This window comes from Lates calcarifer, linkage group LG20 (assembly GCF_001640805.2).
Source record: "Lates calcarifer isolate ASB-BC8 linkage group LG20, TLL_Latcal_v3, whole genome shotgun sequence".
Classification (NCBI taxonomy): domain Eukaryota; kingdom Metazoa; phylum Chordata; class Actinopteri; family Centropomidae; genus Lates; species Lates calcarifer.
In genome coordinates this window covers 18,764,918-18,778,882 of record NC_066852.1, presented here as the reverse complement: position 1 = coordinate 18,778,882, position 13,965 = coordinate 18,764,918, and the positions used below count along the sequence as shown (strand labels likewise).

General features: G+C 40.0%; 1 protein-coding gene across 1 annotated transcript in view; it reads left to right on the top strand.

Moving 5' to 3' along the window:
* The window catches only part of LOC108893538 (glutaredoxin domain-containing cysteine-rich protein 2), a 36,011-nt gene extending 24,957 nt beyond the window's left edge, over positions 1-11,054 (top strand). Inside the window, exons 4-8 of the mRNA XM_018691650.2 lie at positions 2,755-2,820; positions 3,221-3,404; positions 4,817-4,926; positions 7,266-7,493; positions 9,782-11,054. Coding sequence (XP_018547166.1) covers positions 2,764-2,820; positions 3,221-3,404; positions 4,817-4,926; positions 7,266-7,493; positions 9,782-9,955 — 753 coding nt within the window. The 5' untranslated portion in view covers positions 2,755-2,763 and the 3' untranslated portion in view covers positions 9,956-11,054. The remainder of the gene's footprint in view (positions 1-2,754; positions 2,821-3,220; positions 3,405-4,816; positions 4,927-7,265; positions 7,494-9,781) is intronic.
* Positions 11,055-13,965: the final 2,911 nt, after the last annotated feature.

Below are 13,965 nucleotides of genomic sequence, written 5' to 3'. Positions count from 1 at the left end.
CATGAATCATACCCTGTTAGCTTTAATAAGAGTCAGACAGACCAATTCTGGAAACGACAAAGAGCAAAATTAGAGATGTGGGCGATTCTTCTATAAAATGGAAGGGAAACAATTGCTTATCAAAGGCCTATGATTAGACTGTAATTGCTTTATTTGGGATATAGATAACCAATCTAACCCACTTTTTGACAAATGTCTTTTAAATAAAATTCTGAAGCTTTATCAGCATTGTGCTGCTTCATACACACTACACTTTCAAATCAGAGAGCTGCTCAGTAAAACAGTACATTAAGGACATTAACTGTTAATACAGTTACTTCCTGATTCCAAGTTTGATCGCAGATGTCTGGTCATCTCAGCATGCAGGAATTTTAGACAAAACTATTAAACATACAAACACAGGGTTTGGAAAAAGTAAGAAAATAATTCTACACTAATAAAAATAGAGGTGGATGCTACTTATAATATAGGCTTTTTTCAAGTCTGTCTTAAAACAAACTCACATGCTCCTATGTGTGTTGAAAGTGTGAACTAGCCACTGTAATCATTCCTCTTGGCTTTTAAGAGACCCCTTTATAAAGTGTTTTCAATGCACAGTAAGTGATGGGAGAGAAAATCCAGTCCTATTTCTGTGCAAAAATGAAATCCAAAGTTCAGCCAAAGTTACTATGAGGCTTCACCATCCAGAGTTAGACAAATCTTCCAAGGTTATTCTTTTCAGTAGGAAGTTCCTCTCGGTTCCTTGCTGAGCTGCAGTTTGGTAATTTGGTACTAAAATGGCCGTGCTTTAGAGGATCAGCACTCAGCTTGTCTGTTGAAATCTCATAAAATCTGCAGCTGATACTTGGAGTTACTTTACATTGCATTTGCCTTACTAAGTGTTTTTTTGTGGCCAGTATGGACAGGTGGTACCATTAGTACTTGTGGCATGTGAAGATTGTTTTGAAACATAATGAAAAAATGTGAACCTGTCCTTTAATTTCACCACACCATGTGTCTATATGCCGTGTTTAATGCATGGTAACCATTTCTATTAGTCACACTAAGTAGTGGGTAATTGCAAGTTAAATGCAAAGTAAGGATATGTAATTTACCAAGTAATTAAAGCCATTACACTAGACAGAAAAACACTTGGTGATTTAGTTAAAACACTAATTGTGACTAATCACTTAAAATAATTACACTGTAGGATTATGATGGAGGAAAACATTTATACATTTATAAATGTAAATTGTAATACTTTCTAGTATTTATTTTTAGTAAAACATTTTATGCAGTTTCTTCTAAACTCAGTAGAACTATTGAATTATTTCTATCTATTCTTTCTGCCTTAGCTGAAATATTTTTCAGGCCATATTATATTGCAAGTTACAGATAACTTCTGGTATGGTTCAGCTTCAGTTCAATGTCTGGACTGAAGTAACTTTCTCAAGTTTTGTCTATGTAACATAAAGGACTTAAGGATATAAGTCTGTTTGATCTGTTTCTGAATGGATTCCAGATGAGGTCCCCGAGCATTGTCTTCCAGAGTAAACTTCTCACTTATTCTCAGGTGTGTGAAAACCAACTAATTTTTGGGGCGTTTTACACCTGGGATCCACTGTAACTGGGACTCTTTAGATTAGACTTTCAAAGAGACTATAATATACTGAAATTTTATAGCTCACCTTGCACAGATGCACAGAAACACTGATCAGCCACAGAAGTGAATAACATTGATCATGTCATTACAATACAAGATTCTGCTTGCAAACCCTGGGTCCTGACATTCATATGTATATGAAAACGCTGCCAACAGCACTCCCCACTGGCAGTGGCCTCCCCCAAGGACAGACCATGGCAAAGAGCCCAAGGTGTTGACCCTGCCTCCAAACTCCCTATGATTTCTGAACAGCTTTTGCTGCGCATTGCCCTGCTGGGGAGAGGCCCCTGCCATTTGGGAGTGCTGTTGCCATTGGGGGTGTGCATGGTCTACAACAATGTTTAGGTAGTATATGTCAAAGTAACACCCAGATGAATACCAGGACCCAGTGTGTTGATTTGCAAAAGGATGATCAATGGTATTCACTTCATCTATCAGTGGTTTTAATGTTGTGGCTTATCATTGTGTATAATCAATGTAAAGAAAGTCTGTAAAGGCAAGGTGTTATTTTGGTCTAATAAGCTTAGTGATGATAGATATATTTTGATAAGGTTAAAGGTTTTCAGTCAGCAACATACATCAAACGTCATGTTTACTTCTAAACACTGATGCACTCGGCTCCAGTCCAATGACAGGCAGTCCTGCAACCACCTAATAACTCCCACACACACACACAGCCTCACTCTCTTTCCCTCCCTTACACACACAGAGCTTCACACAGGCTCCAACTACCTTCTATTCTGGTGATCATAATTATTTGATGGCGGAGCTTCTGGTTTCTCAACCACCCTTTTGTACACACGATCTGGCCGTGAATAATTTAGCACGGGGGAGCTAGAAAGGTGGGTCCCTTAAAACAGCAGGTACAGTCAAACTCAGGAGGCAGGACACAAGGAGAGAGCTTCATCATCCGCCCACTCCTTACACACAGCTCGTCAGTCGGGCTCTCATAGCCTCTTTTTCCATAGAGCTGTATATGAATCCATTCCTCCATCCATCCATCTGTACGTCCTTTCACCACTTCAGGCACCACGGTGTCTAGCTAATGTCAGTTTGCCCCAGGTAAGGAACTTCTTGGATGGACTGACGCTCTCGCTCTGTCCCCTGCTCAGTAAGCCGCCATGGAGGAACTCCAGAGAAAACTGAACCAGCGCTATGAAGGCACCAAGCCCAGAAAGGTGAGTTATTTACAGGACCACTTCTCTCTCTCAACTTCATGGGTTTTGAAGTACTTTGAGTACAAGGCATATTGAGGTCATTTCAGTTACAGAGCACTCTGCTTAAATTCTATTTTTTATTCAATTGTTCTGCTATCAGTGGCAGATAAGCTTTTCATTATAGCACACAACTAGCAGAGGCTGATGTGCTTGGAGATGAGAGAGGGAATCAAACAGGATGCTAGCTTGTATGATGACATGCTTCACATATTGGTGTGCATCCCTCTCCTGTGATCAAACAGCATTTTTTTCTTCTCACGAAACCTTATTTCTTTGCTAGCAAGGCATGCAAATTAGTCATACCGTATCGTGTCAGTGCATCTCTTCACATCACCATGTCACCTTCAACTCAAAATCACAGGTGAGGTTCAAGCTGGCGTCGTCCTACAGCGGGCGGGTGCTGAAGCACGTGTACGAGGACGGTCAGGAGCTGGACAGCCCAGAGGAGAAATACCCTCACAGCTTCGTCCACCGCAAGATCCCTCCCAGTCACCTGGAGATGGAGCAGCTCTGTGGGTTTGAGGATAGTCATGGGGACCAACAGGGTGGGTTTCTATCACTGTGTGACGCACTGCACTTTACTACCGTGTCTTACTTAATATGCATGGCTGCACTGAGGTGTGTTTGTTTGGGCTTGTACGTAAGCTGGTAACCAAGGAGACCAAGGAGCGTATGTTCCATTTGTGTATGGTACTTCAGCCTATACTCTGGGATGATTTGCATGAAATGATTTGGCCATGTTTCCCTAAGTGTGTTTTTCCTTTATTATAATGAAATGGCTCTGCATTAACTGAAACACTGCCGTATAGTGTGTGCACTGGAACTGCCAGTGTGCTTTCAACATTTTAAATACCCAGTGTCACAGCAGTCTTTGTGATGCAAACAGAGGGATGCAAACTTACACACTCAGTAACCCACCACTAATCACAGTGTAACCAACAATAATAGCGGCATGCTCTGTAAGCTATATTGTTTTCCAGTCATTTTTTTACTGAACACGCTGAGCTGAAATGTGTTGTATAAAGAAGATATTTCTCTTGTGATGACAGAGTTAGTGATCTAGTTAAAATAAAATATACCTGATTCCTAAGTGCAAACATCACTACAGTCCACCATTTTGGCAGTTAGTGTGCAAAAAGTTATAGCTGCATACACCAGAGCAGGTCAGTTGCACTGTACCCTTGCAACACTACCAATTTCAAAAATGAAATGTTTAAATACTGAGCCAGTGGTAGTATCATGGTTAGTGTGGTAATATGATTTATCCTTTCACATTTCTACTGTAGTGAGAATGCGCTACTTAAAAGAACATTAGAAGTAGCGTGTAGTATCCAGGTAGTGGAACAGTTTGACATTTTGAGGAAAGACTGCAGAGAGTTAGAACAACCCTCATATCTGTACAGTAACACTGACACTAATACTGGCAGCCACTTAGCTTAGAACACTAAGTTCCCAGGCACTGTCCAAAGTTAATAAAATTCATCAGCTAGCTCCTTCAAAGCTTGTGAATTAACATGCTATACACTGTGTATCTAATACATACAGAAACCAAGGCATAAAATTTCAATTATCCATTTAACAGGACCTGTTGTAGAACTATTTCTTGGCTGGGAACTGTAACTTCATTGGTTACCTTGCAACTGGTTCCTGCAATTTCAGTATGCTTGCTGGAATTTTTCAAATACATTTTATTTTTTCATGTTTTTGGTTCAAATTTACTATTTACTCAAAAGTAGAGTAGATTTAGTATGTAGTCGATGATTTGTTAAGGCTAGAAAGCTATATTGGCTAACTTGGCAAGCCTGTGTGGTCAAGTAGAGACCGTTAACTTGTGAATGGACTGGCACGTCAGTGTGTTATAAATACATGCTGTTTGTAGATGAAACCTTAGGAGTTGAGTCTCAGATCTCTGGTACAAGTTCTCATTCTGTCCTGACATGTTTTATTCTGCACCCAGGTGTCTATCCTCCAACAGGACTCATTGCCCAGAGAATAAATGTATACAGAGGAATGGGAAGCTACAAGCCTGCTGCTGGCCAAACTGAGGAAGCAGAGGGAGATGCCAAAGTAAGCAATGCTTGTAGGCTTGCTGGTTTTGATTCTTGAATTTTGATATTAATCAAGGTGAGAGTTAGATTAGGTTCCCCATTAGTGCTGTCATTTTTGTCTGCCTCAATGTCAAGCACTGACACCTGTCTTAATTGTCTTAATTCATTCTCCATTGCAGTTTAAATGAACTGGAATAATAAAAAAAGGACTTTGTAGAGTTTTAATTACTTTAATATGATGTTAAAAAAAACACACACACACACACACAACAGTTTGGTAATAGAACCAGAACATTAGCATTTTTATGATACTTTGGGAGCACAGGCATGCTGGGAGGAAGAGTCACAGGTTTTGTTTGAGAATAAGAGAGTAGGGCAATGACCATCCTTCCTGTGTGTTGTGTGTGTGTTTGTGCACAATTTGTCTTGTCAAATAGCAGGTTGATATACTTTCTCCCCCTAACCTGTTGCATGAATTTAGTAATGCTCTCATTTTGACTCCTGTGATAGATTTATGCTGCCTGTGCCCCACTGTCCTGTCAGCTGTGGATCTTGCCTTGACCTTGAATGCCCCTTTTGCCTGTGTAACACAGATCTTTGCCTTCTCTGCACTGCTTTAGTTACCTTGAGAGTTTTTGTTCTCACCCTGACCCCTGAAAACACTGAAGTTTTAATATCCTTAAAAAGCTGGAATTCAGAGAAAGACTCATGCTGTGAACAAATGAACTGCATACTATCTATCCTTTTGTTTAAAGGGCAACAAGACAGGTTGTAACAAATTCGTATGCAAAATCTAGGACCTTTCTGCTGCCCCCAAATCACTTCTGTACAGTCCTCTTAGTTTATTGACAGTTTTAACAAAGTAAAACACACTTAAACATCACTGGCTTTTCACTGCGCCTGGCTGCTCGCTCTATGTGGGTGTTGTGTACATTAACTGTCTGAAATTCATGTATTTTATCTTTCCCACACAGATCATTTCCACTGTGTATTGAATTCAAGTGGAAATTACTATTTGGCTGCAGAAACATTATGTATGTATTTATTTATTTTTATTTATGTATTATTATTCTGTGCTATCTCAATAACACAGATAGAAGAAGTCTGTTAACTCCTTAAAGTTATGATTTAATTTTTCTGACATCCTTTGATTGGTAAATTGCTAATGTTGGAGCATGATCCCTGCGCAGCATCTCTTTTTACTTACGTAATGGTAAGGATAATAAGAAAGTATAACCACTCTTTGGAAGAGTTATTATTTCTTCACAGAGCACCCCAACTTTACATACTGAAAACAAAGAGACACACCAAAATAAACACTTACACAATCATGAGCCAATGCAAAGCAATTTCATAATTAATTCATACATCTTTAGAACAGAACAAATGATCAGGACTTAAAAATAGAAAATGAGGATCCTTGGGTAATTAAAGCATCAACTGCATGCTGCTCGGTGAAAATTGTACAACAATTAAAGTGGAACAACAACAGCAACAAAATTGTTCATCTGAGAGGAAAAAGTCGTTTTTACTGAGCTGCTGTGGGGGCAGCTTCATTAGTGCAGCAGGCTGAGAGGGAGGTCAGCTACACTGCCTGCTGGCTTAGTGTCAGTTTCATTCTTTTATCGCCCAAACAAAGACACGCTTGGCCCTGGTGACCGAGGCCAGAATTTATCACATTTATCAATGGAAGACAGCAATCTGCGTTTAGTTTATCCTTTTAGCGCATTATTGAAAGGATGGTACAGTAGTCCTAGATGAGCACCCCTACTGTACAAGGTCTAATGAGTCTCTCCTTACATTACTTCAATACTTCTCTGTCTGTTACATAATAAGAGAGATTCACTGAAAAAATAATTATTGTGTGTTTTCATTGTGGATATTTGAAATCAAGTTATGGGATCATTTTAAAAAGTTCCAAAAACAGGAACTACGGGCCAGAGAGTGAGTTTGGAAAGTTAGAAATGTCAGCGTTTACCAAATTACTCACAGTCACTGGTAACAATCAACATTACAGCCCTGCAGATAAGGTATAGAGTTGTGAGCCATTTCATGATGATTTGTGCCTCTGACTGACTACTTCTTCTCCTTGGCAACGACAGCCTGAGCCTCAATGGGCATTGTAGTATTTTAAGCTATTCACCATGCTCTTCAGCTGCATTCAACTAGAAAACCTCTTCTCACCCACATGTAAAGCACATGGCTAAATGTGGCATGATATGCAGGAATGGAATTTGGGAAATGTAGGGAATATCTCACAGGGGCATAGGCTAATTAAAATTCTTAATTGTTGGACGCACCAGATGTTGTTAGTATAAACTGATGCAGGATTATCTGGCATTTTGTGTTTTCCCTCAGTCCCAAGTGTTGGACTTTGGCAAGATAATCATCTACACCAGCAATCTGCGCATCATCAGGGCACCACAGAGGAAGCCTGAAGCGTTGCGGCACCACGCAGTGCCCCATGTAGACTTGGAGGGATACCCGAAGGCCAGGGAGAGGGGGAGCAGGAGGAGGGCTAAAGCGACTTGCGCACAGGACGGGGAGGAGAGAGAGGAGAAACAGCTCAGCAACACAGAGGCCAAGGTAATGGTCCTTAGCCAAATTATTCTCAGTGGTGTGGTAGAGTTTTTATCACCCCCATTTTCTGTTTCCTTCTCCTCCTTTGCCCTCTCCTCTTTGTCTTTCTCTACATGTCTTCAGCCATCCTTTCTTCACATTGTCTTCGCCTCCAACAGCTTAACTGCAGGATCTCTTGTGCAGCTATATTCTTGTAATTTGCAGCTGTTCACAGAGGGGTTTTTATTCTCATCCGGCAATCTCCTTTGTGTTTCCTTGTAAGCGCCACCTTATTTGTGTCCCTATTCCTTTCTTTTCCTTTTGCCCCCCCCTCTTGCTGCAACAAGCACCATCCCATTGTCCTAGTGTTATCTGTCAACTGTGAACAGATACTGATGAGTCCACAGTTTTACTCTGCCCTTGCCGCAGTTGCCTGCCACTTACCGGCTTGCAAGGATACCCGGCTCGCTATTATTCCCTCCCTCTCACCTCCTTGGATGATTACTGCTCTCCTCTCCACGTTCCCTCCATCCTTTTCTCACCTCTCTCGTTATTTTCTCATTTTCTCTGCCGCTAGGAAAAAAAAGTTTATCCTCAGCTTTTTTTTTCATTATTTGGCAATCTCTCTTCTCTTTGTTACTTACTTTTTTTTTTATCATCTTTGCCTTTGCTGCCCAAACTCAAAGGTAGTTAATTTTTTCACTGTCTTTATTTCTTAAAACATAGGCTTAGAGTTATACTCTGCACATACACAAACTTTGCAATCCTTTGACCAATCCAGACCTATTTCACTATCACAATGTAGTCCATCTATCCATTATTTATGCTGCTGGAACCTGTCGTTAGCAGGGTACACCCTGGATAGACAATCTATGGATAAACAACCATTCAGGGCAATTTAGACTCACCAGTTAACCTAACCTGCATGCCTTTGGACTGTGGGAGGAAGCCAGAGTACCTGGGGGGAACCCACCACACGCATAGGGAGAAAAGCCCCGGGCAAACCGGGGCTCAAACCCGCAATCTTCTTGCTGTGAGGCAACTGTGCTAACCACTGCACCACTGTGTCGCCCCACTATTATATTATATGTTTTTATATCACTAATGACACATGCAGCTGAAGGTTTAGATGCACTGGAACACTAAATTATTAACTTTGTCTTGTTTTTCTAGCTCTTGAGTTTTGATTATAGCAATGAAGCAAATTCAGTCACGGATCATATTGTAACGCAATTCTGTTTTTTGTTGGTGTTTTTTGGGGTGTTGGGGATGTGTTTATTACAATGTTGGTCCAATGGTTACTGATAACTGATGATCTGATTCTGAACTCGTAACCAGTTTTATAAAGTCTTATAAAAAGTTTTCTCCAAAATCAAAATCTCCCAAAACTTTTTTTTTTTCTGTGCCACAGCTTTTAGATTTACAGAGCCTCTTTCCCTGAAGCACTATAGCCTACATTACTGAGCAGTATCTGTAATTTACCATGGAACTCCTGAGGAAAATTTAAAGGGTCAGAGGTGAATGCCGTTTGTGTTGGTGGCACTTTAATACTTGAACTCTCTAGAACATCCTGAACCTCTCTGTGCAAAGTTTTCACTGAACTCCATTTACCTCTGAGGTACAACATCCAGTAGTTTGCAAAGATTTAAACGCAACCTCATTGGACATCTTCTGTCGTTCTGTACAGGCAGCTGCTCATTATTGTAAATTTTTGCAGTAATGACCAGCTGGCTGTAAAAATGACGGGCTGGTTGTACATTATCCTGGAACAGAGCTACTTACCATAGGCATTTCATTAGAAATAATATTGAAAAAAAAAATCCTCTCTGTGTCATTAAGGTTGTTTAGTGTTTGCCAGCAGGCAGGCCAGTTAAACTAGATAGCTGTGTTAATGTTGGCTGTTTATGAACTGGCTTATGGTCTTGCAAGTTAATCAGATTTGAAACAGTATTATCTGTAAATGTAAAACAGTGGTTCATTATAAAAAGAAGAAAAAAAAACAGCCGTAGGTTATTCAAAAGTGTCAAACGTCAAAGTGACCTCTGAAGGCTAATCAGAATTGAGTATTTGACACAGCTGTGTGATAATGACATCTCAATACATTACATACAGCAAATGTTTAGAATTGGGTGACATGAGACTTTAAACTTCCCCAACTTTCCCTTTTTCAGGTCAGTCTTCAGGTCCCTTGTCTTTCTCACCCATTCCCACCTCTTGCTCCCCCTTTCTACCCTTTGCTTAACCTCACACTTCCTCTCTCTCACCCACTCTCTCTCCCCCTCTTCTCTCCTCTAATGTGTTTCTTCTTTCTCCAGGAGGCCGACAGCTGCCAGCATTGTGGCGGTTCAGGCTGCGCTCCCTGCTCTCTGTGCCACGGTAGCAAGCTGTCCATGCTGGCGAACCGCTTCAATGAGTCCATCAGTGATCTGCGTTGCCAAGCCTGCTACCCCCATGGTCTGGAGAAGTGCCAGTCCTGCTCCAGCAAATAGCATTGTTTTGGCTGATGCCCATGTCTGGCGGAGAGCAAGGGAGTGAGCGAATGAGTGAATGAGAATGTGTAGCTATGAGTGAGCATGTGTCCGATGTGCTATCGGTTTGTCAGAATTGTCTCAGTGGCAATATTGCTCTAATCCAAAATGTTCTTGGTTGGGTGTTTTGAAGCACTACGAGGAAACATAAGCCATCATTGGAAAGGGGAATTGTGACTGTACAGCCGGCACAAAATCATAAAATACAATTACTGTGTGCAGTGAACATGGCTTGCAATAACACAAACACATAATCACTCTTTTGTTGTCACATTATTTTGCATCTGCACCCTCCCTCCTGATAAAACCTGATTCCACGACAGAGTTATCATTCTAATTAAAATGATGCAAACATTTTTGCATTTTATTTTTATCTACTGGAAAGGCAGTCCTGTTCCTATCTCCCCTCTCTATTCACTAGAGGGAATGAAACCTTTTTCATCCAAAAATGATATACTGCATGAAGTTAATCGATGCCCCCCCCCCCAAACAGAGGGAAAAAGAGACTGGAGGATAAAGCATTTGAGATGGACAGGGAAATACAAACAAGAGTGAGAGATGAGAGTGTGACTGGGACAAAGGGAGATCAAAAGAGTTTCATACAACATAAATCAGAAGGCTACAATTAAAGTGCGCTCCACCCAAATACAGCAAAACGCATCAGTGCTCTGAAGAGGGTTATGGTGTAATACAGGAAACAGTGTTCATCCATACAAGTTCCTTGCTGATTACAGCCACTGTTGTTTGCAAGGAGAAAACTTTTGAAAACCCCATTTCAAGCCCACAGAGCATAAAAGTTTGACACTCAAAATATTGATTTTGGATGGAGCATCACTTCAAGTCCCCTTTTGTTGTGAAAGAGTTAGAGATGAACAGTTAAATAAATGGCAACAGTACTGTACACTGTACTGTAGCTCAGGAGGCTAAATGATGATGATCACGTTGAAGTGTATTTTATTTATTAGTCTCAGTCTCAGGTTTTTGCCACTCCGACTTGTTTCAAAGCTTTATCCACAAAGTTTTGGTATATTAATGAAATAAAACACCTAATTGATTTTCAGTGCTTCTTCTTTTACTGTGTGTGACATCTCCTTTTTTATACATATGTATGTATGTAAAGGTATGTATAGATATGTATAGCTTGTGCCCTGTTTATTTTGCATTGGTTTAGAAACACAGGGCAATCATATGGCTCAGATGCATTGTTGAATTTGTCATCAACCTCTTGACAAATATCATATGATAGTGAAGCTCATGGACAGTAATTATAGTATTAGTTATTAGCTATTATTAGTATTTTTTCTTTCAGAATTCATAAGACTTGTTTTTTCATTGAGCCTTCACATCAAACACATTTGATTCTTATGGCTGTAATCTGAGCAAATCTAAATGCATCCTGTAGTCAGAGCTGCATCATAATTCTAAAGGCAGCGTCTCTGGGTGTAACGTGTGAAAGGCATTGCTTTAATGTTTGATGTGTTTTCACAGTGGGTTAGGAATGTTTGTTTGATGTGTTCCCAGCTTGAAAACGAAATGAAACATAACCATAAAGACAAATGCAGCACGCTGCATAATTCCCAGTCATTGCATCTTAGTCATTACACCTCAAATCAACTGCAATCAACCACAATATTTTGTACTCTGCTGTTTCAGGATGATTTAACAGAAAAGGGGGAAAACAAAATTAAATGTTATCGCCTCAATAGCAAAAGGTTTTAATAGTTTTCACACTGCTATTGTCATCTCTGAGTGATCACCTTCATGCGTTTATGCATTTCTTCCAGGATTACATTAACCTGTTACAAGCTATCATAAAAGCAGTAGCTAGAGATCCTGTGTATTGGACTTCTTTTCACAGATGTGTAAATATAGAGTTAATGGTTTTCCTTAAAAAAAAAAAAAAAAACTGTAAAAAAAAAACAAAAAACTTTCTAATATGCCCATCTGCTCCATAATCAGATATGAACTGCACTGAGCCGTAGGTTATTTTGCAGTGGCTGCTGAAATGGCATTTTTACCACTGTCCCTATGCTGCAAGGCAGAGATGATCAATCAAAATCAGTGTGAGCAATGGAGAGCACTGACCACATCCTCTAAGGTGTCTGTGGCCAAAACTCATGCCACAGCAAGCACTCCAACCTTATACCATTACAGTCCACTATCCCTGGACCTACTCCCATCTTTGTACTGGCGTTTCCATTATTTAGTTTCATTATGTTAGATAGCCTCACACACAGTTAAAGAGCAGACTATATGGCGTATCAGCAGCCTTGCCCCGAAAGCCCCATCAGCAATCAAATCCCTGCTATTTCTGGCATGACAGGAGAAACCTGAATCCCCAGTCTGCTTTTTACCACTCTACTTTCTTTCTTTTTCTCTCTGACTGGTCTGCTTAAAAATCTGCCACATATGCTTAAGTTAAAACTGAGCTTTTTAACTTTGATTTCAGCCCTGAATCTCACTCAGTATTCCACAAGGGAACTGCAAATGTTACACTAAATGTGGGGGTGCAGTGTTCAGGAAAGGGGCAGTGAGACAAAATATAGAGAATTTAACACTGGAGCATGTTCATCACATCAATTTACCACTTACTTGTATGGGCACACCTGTACAATCCTTATATTTAGGCCAGCAGTAGGATGATAGATTCAGTAAAAGAAAAAAGGCAGAGTGCATCTGTACACTGGATTATAAGCACCAACCTTTATTCAGGAAAATGGCCAACATTACATAGGACAGTAGGCACAAAATAAAAGAATACAGCATGCCAGTGTTGTTTTGAAAGAGGGATACAGCGTAGAGGTTGTACAAGTTTTTTATTATTATTATTATTTTCTGGGCATTTTTGAGTTATAATGTTCAATAATGGCCAAAAAAGTGTTTTTACTGAGCATTTTGATGTCACAGTGAAATTGACCTTTGACCTTTTGGATATAAAATGTCATCATTTAATAATTTTATCCTGTTAGACATTTGTGTGAAATGTAGTCATAAGAATTCTTGAGTTATGGTTAAAAAATACATTTTGGGAGTTCACAAAGACCTCAACATTTGATCTTTAACCACCAGATTCTAATCAGTACATCCTTGAGTGCAAGCGGACATTTGTGCCAGATGTAATGAAATTTCCCCCAGGCGTTTCTGATATATAGCATTCACAAGAATGGGATGGGGATGCGGTCACTGTGACCTTTGACCTGTAACCAACAAAATCTAATCACGTCTTCCTTGTGTCCAAGTGAACATTTGCGCCAAATCTGAAGAAATTTCTTTAAGTGGTTTCTGAGATATTGTATTCACAAAATAGGATGGACGGACCGATGGACAAATGGATGGATGGACAACCCAAAAACATAATGTCTCTGGCCAAAGCTGTCACCTGCGTGGAGGCATAAAAATGGCATTTTGATGAAATATTGCCTGTCTAGTCTGATAAACTGGTGGAGGTATAATCCAGTGTGTGGATACTTTCTGCTTTTTCCCCTCCCTGTCCTTTTCTACTTGTCTATTAGTAGTTATCTTTTTTTCTATAAAACACCTGGAAAAACATTAATTTTAATTTGACAAATTGCCCAAAATTACATTATTTTGACAGCGATCATACCGCTCCATTAACAACACAGAGCTCTTAACCCACCCACGGTTTTACAGGTCTTCTAAGCAATACAGCACAGATCTTGCAGGCTTTACTCATTAATCCACTGACTTGACTTTTGTTTACTGTATGTTGGGGGGTGGATACACACTCCTGCTCATGTGTAAAGCCACTATATGTGCTATCCTTATGATACATTGCGGAGCATTACATAAAATAGTCATTTATTAGAGATTCCCATTATCAAATAATGCCCTGTTAAATCTCAGCAGCAACCAAACACGATGGCTTATGAATATAGAGGGAAACACTTTCCCCTGGTGACAGCATCATCATTTATGATGCTTTATAGATATATCTGTGATCTCTTATAGCC